This window comes from Acartia tonsa, chromosome 4, assembly GCF_053477335.1.
Source record: "Acartia tonsa isolate MP-2025a chromosome 4, ASM5347733v1, whole genome shotgun sequence".
Lineage (NCBI taxonomy): Eukaryota > Metazoa > Arthropoda > Copepoda > Calanoida > Acartiidae > Acartia > Acartia tonsa.
In genome coordinates, this window is record NC_137263.1 from 39,225,232 (window position 1) to 39,245,258 (window position 20,027).

The 20,027-nt window shown below is 31.1% G+C and overlaps 1 protein-coding gene across 1 annotated transcript; it reads right to left on the reverse strand.

The window, feature by feature from the left end:
- Positions 1 to 213: 213 nt before the first annotated feature.
- On the reverse strand, positions 214 to 12,876 carry LOC145317110 (protein trapped in endoderm-1-like). The gene is made up of 13 exons (XM_080158014.1): positions 12,700 to 12,876; positions 12,253 to 12,373; positions 11,766 to 11,841; positions 10,209 to 10,265; positions 9,570 to 9,683; positions 8,602 to 8,649; positions 7,981 to 8,106; positions 6,976 to 7,089; positions 4,715 to 4,808; positions 4,020 to 4,094; positions 1,739 to 1,852; positions 1,291 to 1,425; positions 214 to 548 (listed from the first exon to the last, which is right to left on the reverse strand). The coding sequence occupies exons 1-13, from the start codon at positions 12,745 to 12,747 to the stop codon at positions 507 to 509; spliced, it is 1,164 nt and encodes a 387-aa protein (XP_080014140.1). The 5' UTR covers positions 12,748 to 12,876; the 3' UTR covers positions 214 to 506.
- Between the last annotated feature and the right edge of the window lie 7,151 nt (positions 12,877 to 20,027).

Sequence of the window (20,027 nt, forward strand, 5' to 3'; positions counted from 1 at the left end):
TGAAAGAAGGATTGTCTACTAAAGAGACAGTTTTATACATCCAGCTAAATTTTATAGTGATAAAATGACGATTTCACTGAGGCTTACGCGCGGCTTCCGATCCCTGATTTAAAAATAATAATATTTATGGAACATATATATAAAAAATCATTTTTTTACATAAATTAAGCAAGTTAAACTACAACAAAACTTCCAAATGTTTACCAAATTATCTTTTTTTAAATTTTTATTTAGATTGTAAAAAAAATTATTGTGAAGAAACTTGGAGAAAACATTAAAATACCCGTAAAAAAATGGTACAAAACAATTTAATAAATAATATATCATATTTTTTAACAGAAAAAATAAATTGAATGACCGACAGACAGCTAATCAAGAAATACATTCATTAATTTATAAATATCTTGAAAAATTATTATATTCAGTTCCCATAATTTACAATAAACATTGACTGAAAATATTTTAATATACAATAAAAATTTATTTTCATTTACAAAAAAAAAGTTTCAATTTTCAACCTTCACTATTTCTTCAGTAACTTTAGGCAGCTGAAACAAACAAAATATAAATTAAAGTTTGTACAAATGAAAATGACTTGAGTCGGTTTCTAAGACAACTGGTTCAGTGTTATATGCGAAGCCTCTTTATAAATGTAAGGATGTCCTAACACAGAATCCTGTTTTTAAGCAATTTTGCAACAAGTTTAAATATTTTATTTTAAAGACTTAAAATTTATTTTCTGCCTATCTAATTCTGACACTCTAGAGTCTACAAGTGTTAATGTTTGTTTATCATGATGTCTAATTTTACCACTTAACTTTTATGCATGTTATCATCCTTGTTATTTTATAATCGGGGCAAACGCATTTAAAAAGCAAATTAAATATTTGAGGAAGATTTACCATTTAATTTCTTACAATTATAAAAATCAATTAGCCTATTATTGTTCCTTACTCTTATAAAAACTGTAATAAAGTTCGTCTCAAAATGCATTTGATTTATCTTAATTTGTTTTAAAAACCTTTTTACATGCGTTGTATCTCTATAAAGTGTATCGTTTGCTTAACGTTAGTTTTAAAAGCGAAGCTTTCTATAATTAGGTCCGTATGTCCGTAATTTTTTTTTCATTCAGACATGTAAGAAGCGTCCTATCGATTTATAACTTATTGTGTTGATTCCTATAACAGTTAGGTATGGTTAAGGAACACTCCACAAGAATTATTGTTTGTTTGTCATACCCTTTTAGTTTAGTTTAGAGCTTCGCTTTTGTTATTCAACAAATAATGTTACCTTCTCTGTGTGACTCTGAAGTTGAATCATTTCTGTGACCAGAGTTTTAGAATGTGACTGTTTGCTGTGACCGCTGGCCTGGCTGCCACCAGGACGTCCAGCCACCTGACCTCCATGCTTTTCCAGTCCCAATAACTATGCATACAAATATTTTTATTAATTCTAATAACCATTATTTTTAACTATAATTACCTAGGGTTACTACCTTTGTAAATATACAAATTTTTAAGTTATATTTTTGTGTTTCAAAAAGTTTACTTGTTTGAGCAATGGGTATAGTCTTGGCTAAATTAAATATTTTTGTTTAAAATTTATTTCCAAATGACATTTCCCAGAAACTTAATTCTTTTAACAATTAAAATCAACTATAAAAGAGATATACTATGCAAACGAGTTATTGTCCTTTTTACTGAACTATATAATGTGTTAATAACAAAAAAAACTTTACCTTTTTAAACGCCAATTTATACTGTCTGTTCTTGAATGCGTAGATGAATGGATTAATAACTGCAGAAGCCCATGCCAGCACTGAACCAATTACGTGTAGACTCGGATATTTTACCTTAATATAGTGTTACTATAATGAATTATACTTATACTAGCGGCTACTCCCCTAGAAGCCTCTAGGGGACTGGTAGGGGAAAAATTCGACCTCATCTCATTTTAAATTTGAGTTTCAAAAGAGTTAAAAAAATATTTTTTTGAGGGGAGGGGGGTGAAGACACCCTCTCCAAAAATAGTTTAAAAACCTTCCCAGGATTTACAAGAAACTTCACTGTAAAGGAGAACAATATCGGTTCAGCGGTTAGCGAGATCCTTCGGGACAAACAAAAAACGCTTACTACTTTATATAAAAGGATGAAAGTAACAGGATGTTTGTGTGTTTTTACTGAAGGATCTTGTTAACTGATGAACAGATATGGTTCTCCTTTACAGTGAAGCTCCCAAGAGAAATCGCCCTTAAATGTAAAGTGAAGGGTCGACTGCCCCCTTCCCTCAAGTACCCCTGGGAACGTAGCCGCTTGTATTAAATAATGAAAGACTTTATTAGAAAAAAAATAAACGTTGTTTTGTATCCCTTAAAAAATATTTATATTCCCCATGCAAAATATCTTATAAATATTAAATATTATTAGCAACTACTCTGGAAATCAAAAACATCCCCACAACTTATGAACACGAACAAATATTCTAAATTAAAATTGTCTCGAAAAAAATAATGAAGAAAAGACAATACCAGAGTAAAAGGAATATGAGTACTTAAGGGGTTCGATATGAAAATGTGGAATTCCTTTTATGATTAAGAGAGAAACAAACCCCAAAATATTCAACAACAAAAAAATCAAAAAGGGGGGGGGGGTGGAGGGTATTATTTTCCTACCAAAATATTCTTTTCCAAAAAAAAATCAAAAAGGGGGATGAGGGGTATTAAGTTCTTTATGCCTTAACACTGCGGTAGGCATAACCCAGCGGAGCATTAATACCTGTATGTGATATATATAACGGCTCTAATAACAAGGATGACAACATCTATAAAAGCGAAGCTCTGAAACGATATGACAGACGAACATTAACTTTTGTTGAGTGTCAGAACTGAATATACAAAATATGAAAATATAAGGTTTGACTAAATTATACGTAAATTTGTTGCAAAACTTATTAAATACAGAATTCTGTTTAAGGACATACTGACATTTTTAATACTTGATTATAGAGATGCTTCGCTCATAATATTGTACCTTATAGTAATAGGAATCAGTAATCAGTAAATCAGATCAATCGGATGATTTCATCACATAAAAAATTGTTATTAAAAAAGTAAAAAAATCAACATGTTTAAAATGGACGTACGGCCATTCTGGTAACGATTATAGAGTTGCTACGCTTTCTAAATCGTACCTAACTACTACAGGAATCACCATGCAAAGTTTGAAATCGATAGGACAATTCTAACATGCCTAAATTAACGAATAAAAGCTAACTATCTCGGACGGACGGATGGAAGGACGGACCCTAATTATAGAAAAGCTTCGCTTTTAAAAATCATCCCCAAGTTGCGCAAGCCAGATTGACAAAGGCACAAAAAGAGGCTTAAAGCCTAAATCTTATTTACGTTTTTAATATTAATTGTCCCATTCTTGGCAAATTGTACTAAATGACAAACACATTAGTGCAAACAAAACATATGTAATGTATATTCTATTCTATACGTTGTGGGGGGCAATTATAAAGTTGTTCACCCCTTTCACATTCAATATACTTCTCATAAAATTACAAAATAATCTTTATTAGTTCTACTCTACAACCAGTTTATGTACGTCCAAGCGTTCTTGCAATATTAAAAACGATTTAAAGAGCGAAGCTTATCCATAATTAGTGTCGATACATCCATCAGTAACGGATAGATCTGATCGGTAATGTATGGGCATGTTAAAACCGTCCTATCGATTTAAAACTTTCCACATTAAGTTCTATAACAATAAGGTACAATTTATAAGAAATTGCAACTCTATAATAATTACCAGAACGTCGTTTACGAGATCTTTTAAGACATAAACAAAATCACTCTACTGGAAAACAAAATTGATGTTTTCCCTGAAAGTGCCTATCAAGTACTGAACCCCTCTTCTTATTTTTGAATTAAATTGAAAACAAGAAGGGGGGTTTCTGTGCTCGAAAAGGCACTTTGATGGAAATTGCCTAATAAATGTTTTTTTGTTAAAAAATACCTCATCATCTAGAACATTGACCAACATGAGAGGGAGAAAGCAGATCAAAAAGCTCAGGAAAATCATTAACATCATCTGAAATTATTATAATTTTCTTTTTATGAAGTTGTAGGAAGTGTGTGTATATGGCAGTCTGTCAGAAAGGATATAGAATACGTGGATATTGTGACTAGGGAATTTCTACGTCGATTTGGGTTGCTAATATAGTCCTCAGGTATTGGTCAATAAGTTCCTCCATGGGGTAAAGTCATAAGTGGGAGTGGAAGTAGTCTTATATTAGCCAGCTGGGAGAAATATTTTATAAAGGTATGCGAAAATCTCTCACAATATCCACGTATTTTATATCCATTTATGTCTGTTTGTCACTTAGTCAGAATCCCTTATCTTACCAATATAGCTCAACCAAAACCCCCTCTTAAATTTAATTTTTGTTTAACCAGCATTTATAAAAAGATATAAAGATAGTTATTTCTCAATAATTCCTAGTATATTCGAGTTTGAGATATCTACTTATAATGATGCTATATTAAGTTGGTTTTAATTATAGCAAAAAATGAACAAAAACTGTAAGCAAACAAGTAGCCAGATTTTAATTTGAATTAAATAATCTCTGTAAATGCACCTTTTCTTTTTATACAAAACATCTTAAAGTATTTTTTTGAAAAATCAATGGCTTCTAAAAATTATGCAATCACCTTAGTCATTCTAATATCCTCTCTCCTCTGATTAGATTGAAGTGAAGTTTGTGTATTAGGACCCGAGGCGGCCAGATGCTTCTGCACGTTCAATCTAAAAATAAAGAAGTAGCAGTTTCCTATTACTTTTCATTTTATTTTATCGAAGAGGCGGACTACGGCCAAACGGCTCGTCACAGCTTTTACGACCTGCCTTTAAAAAAATCAAACAAAACAGTCAAAACCCATGAGGCACAATGCGCTCAGTGTGAGCCGATTTTTTTTCGCGCGTTAACCTCAACCTCACGCTCCTTGCAAATTTTATATAATCTTTTATTTGGTCGGTTCCAATATATTGTAGGCAAAAACCGTGAGCCTAAGCAGTTTTTTTTTATTGTTAGCAGTCTCTAAGGCCAACAAATAACAAGGATGACAACTTCCATAAGTAGCAAGGCTTTTATGTATAAACAATTTACTAAAAAGGGTCATTTATAGACTAAAGAAGGTAGTTATTGAATAGTTGTCCATTGATTAGCAGAAGTAAACAAACAAAAAATGTAAAAACTAGAAGAAAAAAAAGAGAGAGCAACATTAAGAGAGAAAGTAAATGAAAAATATAAAAGGAGAGAGAAAGAAAAGGAAAAAGAGAAAGAAGGAAAAAGAAAGAAAATAAAGTATGTATCCTATTATATAAAGTAGTAAGCTGTAGCGAAGGATGTCGCTAACATCAAAACCTATAATGTTCTCCTTTACAGGATAGCTTCTCATAGGTCATGGGAAGGTTTAAAACTATTTTGGGGGAGGGTACCACCACCCCCCAAGAGAAATCACCCCTAGAAAAAAAATACCCAACTCCCTACCACCCAAAGTGCAACTAGAGTAATCTAGGGGCGTAGCCGCTAGAACATGATATATAGTATAGATAAATGTATTTGTATGATGAAAAGTTGTGTGTACTAATACCAGGCATATTTATAGTTGTGTGTGTGCTAACATGAGCCACATTTATCCATCATTCTATACACAATAACATAAGTAAATATAACATCAACAAATATCAACAAAAATATATTCATATCAATGGATGTAGTATGTACGACGTACGTGGATAATATGACAGGAGAAAAATTGTCGTCAATTCAGGTTGCTATTTCCCCTCTTGTTTATTGGTCAGTTCGTTTATCCAGTAAAAGTGGAGGGGATGGGGTAAAGGGGGTGGAGACAGGGGGGAAGGGAATTGTTGTTTTAGCCCGCCACAAATTTTCACTTTATTAGAGAACTTGACAATCTGGTGTAAGATCCAAGTAATAATAAATCAATTTTCATATCAGAGTTTCATTTTCTTCCAAATGCAACAGAAATAATGAACTGGGATAATTTAAGTAAAGTTAAGATCTTGATTTAAGTTTTTTTATAATAAGGCTTAAATAGAACCTGTTATATGTTATTATATTCCAGTTGAGTTTAATGTTTCGTATTTTTATTTTTCTAATATTTCTAAATCTACAAAACGCCGTGTTTTACGGGATATCTTCAACAATAAACAACCCCATAAGTAGGGTTGGCAAAAAGCCTTTTAAAATACTGCTAGAATCCGAATCCGGAATCTGCCAAAAGTAAAAATCCGGAATCCGCAAGGAATCCGACACTTTTTTTGACGGATTCTTTTAAGAATCCGGCCCAAAAATTCGACGGATTGCCATCACTACTCACTAGTAATATTATTGGTCCTAATTAACAGACAGACTTCATTTCAAGTAATTACCTATATATTCTTTAGCATCGTATTATTTATTTATAATAATAAATGAGGTAGAAAATACAAGATACAAAGAAGGTCAAATATGAACATTTTTTGTTCCTAATCTATATGAGTATGTTAGTACTAATTCATCATTTATAAAACATGTTAATACCAGACTAACATTGTTTTTAAGGAAAAAGAATAGATTTCCAGTATTTTATTATCCACGGAAAGCTGTCTATAATACGACGGGAAAAATGTTTATTATGAAACAATGCCGTAGATGTATACATGTTAAATTAATATACAGCTTTAAAAATAAATTATAGTGGTTTTTTTGTCTCCATGGAATGCGCGACCTTGGGGTGGTTGCAGGTTCTCCCCCCCCCCCCCCCCTCCCTTTCCGTCTAATTATCTTGAAAGGAAACATTTTTGAGGGGGGAGTGTGTAAGAAAATAGCCTAAAACTTTAGCCCAATCTGTCCTGGGGATGAGCTTCGTCCGGGCAGACAGACGGACAGATATTTGTAATTATTTACCTGCTTTGTCTGACTCTATAGAAGATGGCCGAGTAGCAGACAATGATGGCTATGCAGGGCAACAAAAATCCAAACAGGAACAAAAATTTCTTGGGTGATCTACCGTTCTCATCTCTGAAAAATAAATCATTAGTTTATTGAAAACAGAAATGATAAAATTGTTCTACTGCTTTTAAACTTAACTTTGTGTGATTTTTAATATTTATAGGAAACTTGGTCCAAGAAAGGTTATAACTATTTTTGGGGAGAATATTTCCACTCTTACAAGAAAAATTGTCCAAAAAAATATTTTTTTCCAAAACTTCCATTAAAAATAGGGGGATGGGGTCGATTCTCCCCCCCCCCCCCCCCACCCCTATAAGTAACATTAGAGACTAATAGGGGCGTAGACGCTAGTAAATAATAAAATTACACCCCTACACCAGAATTTTAAATTATTTAATTTGTAAATTATAATTTTATCTGCAATTTACCAATCCCTCACTCCCTGAATTGAAAAGTATCTGTTACACACAGATGACTCAATGACTAATGAGTTGTTGAAAATACTAAATTAAGTCTGAAATCTTCCAAGTATAACCAAATAAGGATAACTTATTCTCTAGGTCACGACAAGTCTTACTTTTTTACAAAATATTATGGTAGTGTCAATATAAAATTGGCGCATTAGAAAATGTAGTTTTTACTTATCAATTCAATATTTTTGGTATGCCCATTTTTTCATTTTCTTGATATAAACTTTTACTTAAAAAGGGATGGGGGCGCAAGATGGAAACAAACAAAAAGGAATTTAAAGAAAACAAGTAGATACTGCACTGGGCTGGGATTTTGCTTAGCAGTTGAATCATGGAGTACAATGTGAAAAAATTGGCGGCAGCAAATAAAAAAAATTGGCAACAATATATGATATAAAACATTTTTGAATTCTTAGGATGTTTCTACTAGATACTAGGATTACAAGAAATAATAATAATCCCCCCCCCACCAAAAAAAAAACTTTGTTACCTTAAAATAGTACAGGAGAATGTGGAAGGATCTAGTCCTAGACTCCCCCACAGCTCAAGGAGGGGCGGGAACAGTAACCCAAAGGAAAATATCCAAACTCCAGAAATCATCAGCAAAATATTTAGCCTGAAAATAAAACAATTTTAATTTCTAAGTAACTAAAACACTATTTGAAGAAATATATATATACAATATACATAACATAATCCATTTCGTGCACAAAAGCGTACAGCAAATATATAGTTTTAATTAAATCATTACTACAGCACCATTGTAAAAACACCTAATGTTTATCTACAAAATAGTTACATTTCTTCTTAACTCAATAATAATGCATTGATGTAATACGATACTCCTGTGACAGAAAATTTTGCAATCAAACCCTTTTTTAGAAAATTTAGAGAATTCTCAAATTTTTTCTATCGTTCTTATAATTGTGATATCTTTCAAGGCTTTTTTTAGTTAGCTTTCCATAATAGCATTTCTTTAAGCAGCGAAGTGGAGCCACCGTTTAATTGGTTAGTGGGCACAATATCGCTGCCTGCTATTTCCTTAAGCTGTTTTTTAGCTAGACATCACTTCTTAAATGTATCATTATTCTTTTAAGTTTAAGAAACAAACCTGGAATAAATTCTGGAGTAGGATCCAGGGCAGGCAATCAAAACATATCTGTAAAAATTATAATGATGTATTGACCATACAAAAGTTTTAACAATTTTTTACGGTAAAAGATTACCTTAGACAAATAAAAAAAGAAAGTGGAATGCTCTTGCCCATAATCAGGCTTAAGCTATAATCATACCTGTCTGTTGGGAATTTACTTGTACTTAATACGCCAAGAAATAAAAAAGAAGTCTAAACAAATGTAAGTAAACATTTGCCTATTTTGTGTCTCTCTTTAGAAGTAATCCAAAACGTAGGTATGAACTAAAGTTTTGTATTATAATCTTACTCTCATACCGGAATGTCGATAATATATCAGACATAAACACGTTAATTTAATGCCAGTGACAAAACTATTTATATTAATTAAAGACATAAATTCCAGGTTTGGCATTGTATATTTATACTATGATTTTTTGTGCACCGTTTCTTTATACCAGGTCAATTCTGTTTTACAAGGCAATAAATTATAAATCTTGGAAGGATCCTGGCTCTTGACTCGCTTCAGTTATTGAATTATCATACAAATTACAATTTATTACATGTTCTCCATTCAGCCCAGAGTTGGAACAAGTGACGTGCACAGGGTTTTGATTGACAGAGAGGGCCTGTAAAACTTGAGAGGAAATTTCAACATTAAGGAGATGTTAAACACAACGTTAAGGGAAAAGAATGTAATATTTATAAATAGTGGGGACAGATAAAAGTGTTATCTGGCTAAAAATTTAGTTTCTGTTAAAATAATACAAAATCTATAATATTATCTTATTTTAAAACCCCCATATCCCTGTGGTTCCATTTGAATTCCACCTACACACTAGTGCACCCACAAACTATGTCCAGCCCATAGTCCCTGTGGAGGGGGGTGAATTAATCCATCTTAACCTAATCTTTCTAGTTGCTTTTTTGACCCCAACCCTTTATACCTGTTAATAGTGATAGCAACCATATTAATCAAGCTAGCTCCAACATTTCCATAGAAAAAGAACGGATAGAGCCGACACATGGTATCACCAAGCAACCATTCCTCGTGGATGTATCTAAATCATTTATAAATATTATTTTTAACACACAATATTCTTGTGAAAAGAAAAGAAACATTAATAAAGAAAAGAGAGAGAGAGAGAAAGAGAGAGATTAATTAAAAAGAGATAAAACCAGGGAGGGGGGAGGGAAATATTGGAATGTAAATTACACTGGTATTCAAAGCTGTATAGTGTATAAACAACTAATCTTTTTCGTTGGTTAAAATGAAAAACCACGAGTACTTTCTTTGAATAGTGATTGGTTAGTACCAACCTAGTAGGTAGTGTTTAAACTTTTCAACCAATTATTATAATCTCAAAATTTTATTTACCATCATTTGGTATGAACTTCAATTTATCGTCCATTGTCTTATCCCTTAAGATTAATATGATTTATTTAAATGTTAACAATTTATCTTCAGGATTTTCCCTTTCAATGCTTAGTAAATTGAGTGGCTAGTAATGATAAAATAAAATATCCTAGAGGACGACTGGACACCTTTTGCCATAGAGAAGCTGCGCTACCGCTCAAATTTTTACCTGGAAGCTGTTAAAGGAAGATTTATGCTGCAGAACAACAAATCTGAGATGGCCAAACTAAAATATATCAAATTATAATCAATTTATATAAGATTAAAGTATTTTTTATAAAAACTATTTTATTGAACAATGTTATATTATGTGAACAATGTACCTATATATTATCAATTGGATCTTAAACCAGATTTCCATATTCTCTAATAAAGTGAAACGAAACACGCAGCGGGCTAAAATAACGATTCACCGCTTTTGCACCCTTTACCCCATCCCCTTCCCTCATATTGGATGAAAGAACTGACCAATCAATCACAGGAGAAATAGCAACCTAAGTTGACGACAATTTTTCCTTTGTCAAGTATATCTTACATGCATTATGTGGCCTTGATTTTATAGGATTAGAATTTTATGCTTTTTTTCTTTTGTCAAATCCAAGCTTTAAAATCTAATTGTATGATCTAAAATGTAACAGTGTTGTCTAAAATTACTTTTTTAGTCCTAAACAAGTTGAACTAACTATCTTTCAGGTATAAAGTAATAGTTCAATGAAAGAGAGAGTAAAAAACATCCTTGAATTCAATTATTTCTTTACTAGCGGCTGCTCCCCAGTTGCCTCTATGGGCCCTTGATAGGGTGGACGTCTCCACTTTCAATTGTATGTAGTTTTTTTTAAACCTTGGAATTGGGGGAAGTTTATTCTAGCGGCAATTTCACTTGGGAGGGAGGTGGTAAATTCCCTTAAAATAGTTATAAAACTTGCCAAGACCTATGATAAGCTACTCTGTAATAGAGAACCATAACGGTGCAGTGGTAAGCAATATCCATCAGTACACATACACACACAGAGATTCTACTAATTTATTATTAGGATGTAAATAGGAAATATTGAGACGGGGTTGGGGGAATTCAATTTATCCGTCGTTTACCTATCACTAAATCCAAGCAAACTTCCGTTTAATCTGTTACAATACAATCATTAATAACTTCAATAATTAACAAATAAAATTATAAATTATCGGTAACTTAAGTTTATTTTCAGTACATTAAAAAACAAGGATGATAACATGCATGACAAAAAGGATAAACGAACATAAATATTATGGCAGTGATTTTAACATTATTAGTATGTTGCCAAGCTTTAAATAATTTATATTCCTTTTTGTTAAAGGAATCTTCTTACTAAGCTTGAAATAGGCTTCGCTTAAAAACATTTATATTTCTTATTCAATAAACATTTCTTGTGGCATAATAAGTTGCGAAGTTGGTGAGAAAATTAACATAAATTTTCTAATTCAACAGGGCGAAATTTGGGTTTGAAACAAGTAGTTTTTAACTAAATCTATATCTTAAAACATAAACTTTTATCTTTTTAGACAAAGAGCAGACAATTAGATAATAATATTATCAACAAAGATGCATTTATCAACATCAGCAAGACACAAGAAATATGATACAAAGTTTTAAATAAAACCATTTATTGATATTAAAGGATGGCATCTTCAAACAAGCTAGATTAATAGAAACATAAAGACAAAGACTATCTAATTAAATGAACATTACCTGATTACAAAGGCTGTTGTGGCATGGGTTCTTAATTTGACACAGCGGCACAAAGCAATCACTGTTAGCAAATTTCCTAAATAAATAAATCTTTTTATGAAAAAAATCTTATAATAATGTAGCTGAAAATCTGGTTGTGTTTTATAAAATCTCGGAAACCTTTTAACAGAATAAAACTTTTCATAAAAGCTTGGTATTGATTCCTGACATTACCCCCCCCCCCCCCTCGTCCATTAAAAAATTTAATTCATTACCCAACGTGCGAAGGGACAATGGGTTGTTATTCACTATTCCCCAAAGTTTTCTTATTCGTTAGTTAAACAACTTTGGGGACTTTTAATTAATGGGTAATTGTGTATAATCATTGGGGATGTAAATCAATTTGTAAGCCATTGTCTTATCCCTTTAGATCCCTGCTCATTACTTATTCAATTACTGAAGTCCCGTTTTTCTAGGAGCTAAGCCATTATTATTATAAAATGTAAACCTGTGAGGCCGATAATTGTGAATAAACAGGCAGCCACGCCAGCAAACATTGTTGCAGGACGGGTATAGTGTATATTCCAGCTTTCCTGGGATACCTCCATCACTCCAGAATTTGTTGCAACCTGAAACATAAAAAAATGTTTTTTTTATTCTTCAGTGAACACTAAATAATGTACCTAGTTTGTAGCTTAAGATTTCGTTAACTCATGAATCGTTTAAATTCTCCATTTTAAGAAAGGTTCACATTTGTCCAAGTGTGCAACTGCTGTTTGTTAATGTAACTAGAAATTATGGGCAGCTATTTTATAAAGATTTTGCGGTTGACATTGAATATTAAGAATCCAGCCATAAAGGCTGCATAGAAGTGAGACTAGCTTCAGTTGCGTATTTTATGTGTTTTGACCGCTGGCTTCTGTTTCGGACTGTCTAAGTATGAAATAAGAATTACCTTAACGCCTGACATATTCTCTGTTACGGTCCAAGTATTATCCTCCATAATTCCAATTTAACACACAAATCCTCGAAAGCTTTGCTAAAATCCAGGAGAATAATTGAACTTTTCACATCACATTAAATTCAACTTTTCTCCTCGGTTAGCTTGAAAATTTTTTACAAAATTCTATCTGAAATTATGATTATTATTATCATGGGCGTTCGTTTGCGTCTAAAACTGGTATGATATAGGTATAAGAGGTCAACCGCTTCCAAAAAAATGTACTTGGTTAGAATAACAAAGTCCCAAAGACTACGCTTTGTGAGATATAAAAATCGTAAAAGTTGAACAATTTCTTGGGAACGTGAAATTTTAACATTAGAGAAACTTTAATTAATGATAACTTAATTCCAAAATCAAAGATTTTTCACCTTTCAAGATATTAATGATATTCGTGAGAACGATTTTTAATGAAGAGATGGAGACGAAAGGTTAAAAAGGGAGGGGAAAAAAGGAGAAGAAAGGTTTCAAAGACAGGGAGAGAGAGGGGGGGCTAATAGGAAGGGGAGGGGTTGATAGGTAGCTAGGTCAATCTGACCGGAAAGGTGTTAATCCACGAGCTTAAAATACAGGACAAAAAATTTGAAGCTTTTCTATATGTAGGGCGTGTTCGTACGTCATTTAAATACCATTTGATGCTGTAAGTTGATTAGCTCTGAACATTTTATCGGTATCGTAAAATCTAGTTACTCTTACAAGAACGTAAATTATCCAAAATAAAATTGAATGCTTTTAAAACCAATGTAAATTAAAAGTAAAGCTCCTCTGTGTCTCATTAACATTAAGGATAGGTGTTCAGTCAAGTAAGCAAAACTAAAAGGTTAAATCTCTGTATACCTACCTTTCATCCTTAGCACATGACATACTAATGTGATTTTTGTAAATATGAAAGTAGTTCCTTTTTTGATTTTTGCGGATTGATTTTGTTTGCAAGTTAAATCTAGCGGATTTGTTTAAACACAAATTTCCAGAAAAGTTGTTAAAAAGGGGAATTTTTTGAAAATTAAAGGGTACACAAACAAATCTATTAAACAAAGGGATGGAAGGGGGTGGGGATACTTAATGATGGAAAACAAAGTAAAGATGATTGATTATCAAGTGAAATTAATACTTAGCTAGGTAGGTAGTTGGTAGCTTCACAAATAATTAAAACTTACTCACAAAATAATAATAATAATAAACAATATTATTTAAAGTTTTTGAATTTGGAGCGACGATAGTAAATTGTTTATTCATAATGTATATTTGTTTATCAATAAGCTAAATAATGGATAGAAAGGCACTTTTATTCTAATTATAACATTTACATAGAAATATTTGGAATAAGCAAAATTTTCAAATGGCAAGGATAAAAAGACGCCTAAAAAATAGTAGGCCTATGGGTTAGGCATGGTTAAAGATCTTTTATTTCATATCTACGCGTAAACATCCAACTACTTTAGTGTAAAGTATGGACTGAATATAATCCTTTCTTATTTTCACGAATCCATGTTAAAATGATAGATATCTTAAATTGATTGAAGATGTAGAATGTGTACATATGTATGTGTATGTCCCCCCAAGAAAAAGATACATATCATATTTCCCAAACATATTCTCTTCAAATACTAGGGTCCTTCAAAATAATGAAAATCTAAGTTTTTACAACTAACAAAAAAATCTTATGAAGTATTAAACATTTAAAGATTTTTCAATAGAATTTTCATTTATAAAGATATTTTAAAATGCTGATTCAATTTCGATGTAAAAGGGAAGTTTTTTATGTGTTCTAGGATGGTTTTAGGCTAATTTATTGACCTCTCCCGAACTTTACTAGGGAGGGATCTAGTTTTTTTTTGCAGAAAGGAAATAAAGAAAAAAACCAATCCCTTCCTGTAAATCGCCCAAGATTGAGTGAAAAGTTTGTTGAAAAAAAAAATATTTATGTGGGTGAATATCCTACCCTATGTTAATATTATAATTAGTGGGACCAACCAAATAAGTGACCTATGTAAACATTGGACATTTATGCACACATTTTAGACAAGTAAACAATCAGATACTTTCAAAACAAATTCATATTTCTCACAATATTTTTATCAAAATAATATATCTCAAACTTAACAAAATAGATTCTCCTTCAATTTAATATTTCATAATTGTTTTTTAATTTTATTACCTTTTTTCAATAGGAAAGTTCCTTTTGTACATCGTATTAATGACACTAATAAAGAGCTTTCCTAAAAAGCCATTAGGTCAGCTATTAAGGTCTACAATTAAACAGATTATAGGCTTACTGATAGGGTTTTCAACAAACCTTTTAAATTGAAATTTGCAATGCCCTTTATTAATCCTAAAGAACCACACATTATTGGCAAAAACCTGTGCAAACCAGTAAAAAATATTTAATTCTTTAGTGTTTTTGTTTATCAGATATATTAAAATTACTAAAAAAAAGAAAGTAAAAATTATTAAAGTAATGAAATAAACCTTTCTTATCATGTTTTGCCGTGTTATCAAAGTATCTTAAAACTTTAACACCTAGGTAAATAGATATTTAGGATAGAAATTTGATAATAAAATTAACACCTATGTAAATAAGAACCATATACAACATTCTTAAAATCAACATTATCAATAGCGCATCTACTCTACATTTATCGCGTGTCCTTCTGTTTGTTCGTGAGGTATATCTTTGATCGTTTGGGGTATTTAAATTCTACACCTACTCTACATTATGTTAAGCTTCGCTTTTTTATAGATGTTTTCAACCTTGCTCTAAAAGTCAATCAGAATGTAATTTTTATCCAGACTTTTAACATTATTGATTTAAAAAAGAGAAAAATAAATCTAAGAAAAATGCTATCAAAATAAAGTCTGTATTCCCCAATAGAGATGTGACCTTTAAATGTTGTGTAATTTGTAATGAATTTAGAATAATGATTCTTAAATAAACAAAGTTTATAGTTTATTTGTTCTAAATACTAAATATAATCTTTGTTCACGCCCTAATATATTCTTAATAATATATTTAAATAATTATTATTATATTATTTGTTTAAGATCAAAGTTTATCAATATTAAACATGATTATCTTTAACTAAGAATAGAGATAATCTAGAGACATGTCTTTTAAATCAGCCAATAGAGATACAGATTTTGGTAGGAAAGGACATATTTTTTTTTTCATTTTGTTCGTATAATGAGATACCTATAATTAGTCGATTTTATTAAGAGGTGTTGCAGGCCTCCAGGTTGTCTCTGGACAGGTAAAAATGTAAAAAAAAAAATATTTTTTTTTGAAGAGTTAGAGTTTAACTTTTAAACAAAATATGCATCTTTTATCTTCAAATATGTTAATAACATTCAAAAGGATGCATATTTTGTTTTATAATTTAACTTTTAACTATTTAAAAAATTTTTTTTTTCATTTTTACCTGTCCAGAGACAACCTGAAGGCCTGCAGCACCTGAACCTGGAGGCCAAATACAAAATTTTTTTAAATATAAGAAATGCTCCCTGTTTACGCAAAAGTGTCAGATCCGACGCCCCCCCCCTTGGATTCTTTCGGATAAGTTTCTAGAAATTATATCCTCGCAAAATTTCGTCGCTAACCAAAATTCTCCTTTATGGAGAATTTTCACAGAGGTTCTAGAGTGATTTTATGTTATTTTTCTGACCCTTGCCTCCCCGTTCGAATACAAAGTAGCTAAACTCGAATAATCTTAAATGAAAATAACCATTTATGCAAAAAAAAGTAATGAGCTTCATATTTTAATAGGAAAAAATACAGCACCTTAAATCCTTTCAATTTAAACCTTACATATTAATACTACTAGCTGCTGCACCCTTAGCAAACAAAGTTCTGTATTACAATGAATAATAAGAACCAGAAAAATAGCCTAAAACTTTACTGAGTCCAATTACAAAGCTTACCTAAAATAAACTCACCACTTTATATACGAGTATAAACAAACTCCAAAAGTTCAGACTGCTTAAATCAAAAACCTAATAATGTGAAAACATAAAAAGCAAATAATACATTTAAGTAAACAAAGTTGTTAATGGATAATTAATAATAATTATCACTATGTGTGTTCTTTTCACAAATCTTTTATAAAATGTTTGTTGTTCTTCTTCTCTTATTTCTCCTATAACTAAAACCCTCCCCCTTTTTAAAAAAAAAATCTGCCAAAATCTTCTCAATGTTATATCTCCGACTACCCCTATTTAATACCCCATTACCTCCTCTCTCCCCCCCCCCCGCCCCCATCAAGTATAACACTCAAATGTGATAATCCCCTGCACCTCCCCCTCCCCCTTCCTGCCACCACCCAAGAAGTGAGAGGCCCAGGAAATGTGGACTGAATGACGGACCGACCAGGGCCCAAAAATCTCCGCCTTTTAGAAAATTTCTCCAAGCGGGGATTTGCTAAGCAATTTCCCGGTTAGTGGTAGTAGCCGCAAACAAAAGAACTTCCTAAAAATTTTAATCTTTGAAATAGTGAACCTTTTCTACATAAATTGAGAAATTGTCCGTTCATATGCCGTACTAAACTTTAAATGATTTTATAATTTGTACCTGTGTGTTCCAACTGAGATCAATATTTAAAATCCTAATCTAGAACAATACTATACTATTAAAAGGCCATACCGTGATTTTGAAGCAGAATTAAGACATAAATAATTATCCATTAAATATAATGTTGTTATGATAGCATCAAATTTTGAAACAAATCAACAGCAAATTATAACCAGTGTATTCTATAAAAATCTCAATCTTTTCTTACGTTTTATTTCCTTGATAAATTAAGGAGATTTTTTTAAAAATGGTGTAAAGTGCTAAGATTTTTTACACTAATCTTACGCAGAATAAAAAACCAATGCTTTTGTACAAATTTTACGGATCATGTTACTAATAGGTTAATTTACCGTTAGTTATTCCATGTCTGTTTTACTTTTATGAATGTTTCATCTTTGTTTATTCAGATTTGAATTTCTGTACATCATTATATTATATCAGAAGCGAAATTATAATAAAAAATTCCTTTTATTTTTACTTTAAGTCTTTAAAATAAGTTTTTAATTAATCAATAAAATCAAACTTGATTGACCCACTTAAAAAAATAAAAACAAATTTTCTAAACCTATTTTGTTTATGTGGAAATAATTTTATTCTGCAGTAAAACCTATCAGCAAATGGGATTTTTCCATTAAACCAATTCACCCACTTTCCAACATTAAATTAGGTCATCAAACAAAATAACATTTTTACATTACTTTTATTTTCTACTTTATACAGGAAAAAATATCCATACAAGCTAAGATAAAATAATATAAAAAAATATAAAATTCCAAGAATACGGGATCCTCATATTTTAAAACTTGAATGTTTAAAATGCTTTACCTAAAATATTATGTCATAAAGTCCTAAAAAGCATGATTCATATTATTATCTAGTGTAACTAATTCAAATTGTCACAAGAATACTCAATCTCACGCAAGGTCTGAAATTGATAAGATGAAGCTCGACTTGCCAATATTTACGAACGTTTAACCACAATTACAAAAAAACATCGCTTTAGAAAAGAAAATACATTTAAAAACAAGAATGATAACTTTTAAGTCTTTTTAATGCCTAGTCTATTTCAAAGAAAATCAGCAATTATATAAATTCGCCATTTTCTAAATCTGAAATGATTTCATCTAGTACTATATAATTATAAGATTAACTTTTTATATTTTAATAAATAATATAAAATTCAATACATAATTGTTAAAAGCGAAGCTTTTCTATAATTAGGGTCGGTCCGTCCGTCCGTACGTCCGTCCGTACGTCCGTCCGTCCGTCACGGATAGCTTTTTTCGTTAATTTAGACATGTTAGAGTTGTCCTATCGATTTCAAATTTTGCATGGTGCTTCCTTTATTAGTTAGGTACGATTTAAAAAGCGTAGCAACTCTATAATCATTACCAAAATGTCCGTACGTCCATTTTAAACATGTTGATTTTTTTACTTTTTTAAATAGCTTTTTTCGTTAATTTAGGCATTTTAGAATTGTCCTATTGATTTCAAATTTTGCATGGTGATTCCTGTAATAGTTAGGTACGAGTTAGAAAGCGTAGCAACTCTATAATCATTACCAGATTGTCCGTACGTCCATTTTTTAAACATGTTGATTTTTTTACATTTTTAACAACAAATTTGTATGTGACCTAATTATCCGATTGGTCTGATTTTTGGTATATTGATTCCTGGGACAACAAAGTACAATATTATAAGCGAAGCAACTCTATAATCAAGTCCTAAAAAAGTAAGTATGTCCATAATCATTATCCTATATCAAGCAGTTTTTTAACAAATTTACTTACAATTTTGCTTTGACTCTTATACATTCGCATTTTGATTATTCAGTTCTGACATTATACAAGTGTTAATGTCCGTTTGTCCTACCGTTTCAGAGCTTCGCTTTTATGGATGTTGTCATCCTTGTTTATACAAAAATCACAAATGTCAATAGTAAATAAAACAGTTTATACTTTACAAGCAAAAAGTTAAATTTTTTTTAATTGCACATTGAAAAAAATCTTTTTTTTGATACGATAAATAATTGAATTATGCTTTACCTTGCCGTCTTACCAATAGTAATAAATTTGCAGATGATGGCTAACATAATTGTTAAAATAATTAAAACATTTGTCGTCGGGTTAAGAAATTGCGAAACTGCCCTATAATTCCAGCTGTCCTTAAATTAGAATTTTGCTGCTGTTAATGTAATTTCTATGGCTTCTAAATTTTGTGAATATCATCCTTTAAACTAAGAATCTATTCTAGAACTGTCTTTTTCCTCATGTCTGTTCTGTTTTTCTTAGCATTGAAAACTTGTATTTTATGCTTCGCTTCTTAAGGAATTTTTCATTCTTGTTAATTAAGAATTAAATGGTTAAAAGATTAAAGCGTTTGTCATTTGGTCTTTATTAATTAGCAGGAGGTATATGGCACCTGACAAAATATATTATAAATCTTTTATTCCTTAAAAACGCGAAGTTTTTCTATAATTAGGGTCTGCACGTCCGTACGTATAGCTTTATTCTATAAGCTTGAAGATTCCTGTGAAAGCTTGGTACAATTACAATATAAAGCGTAGCAACTCGATATTAGTAATCAGAAAGTCTGTAGTCCATTTAAACCATGCCGATTTTTAACTAAATTGACACTACTTTTTGTAAGATATAATCATTTTTTGGGACATTGATGCCCTGGACATTACAACAAGGTATATTTTTTTTGCGAATCATCTCTA

What these genes read in the sequence shown, in the direction of transcription:
- LOC145317110 (XM_080158014.1), bottom strand. Translation starts at nt 12,747, where the DNA reads ATGGAGGATAATACTTGGACCGTAACAGAGAATATGTCAGGCGTTAAG. An exon ending in AGAATATGTCAGGCGTTAAG is followed by an intron (nt 12,374 to 12,699) that starts GTAATTCTTATT and finishes TTTATGTTTCAG; the next exon opens with GTTGCAACAAATTCTGGAGT. An exon ending in TCAATGTTCTAGATGATGAG is followed by an intron (nt 1,853 to 4,019) that starts GTATTTTTTAAC and finishes CACTATATTAAG; the next exon opens with GTAAAATATCCGAGTCTACA.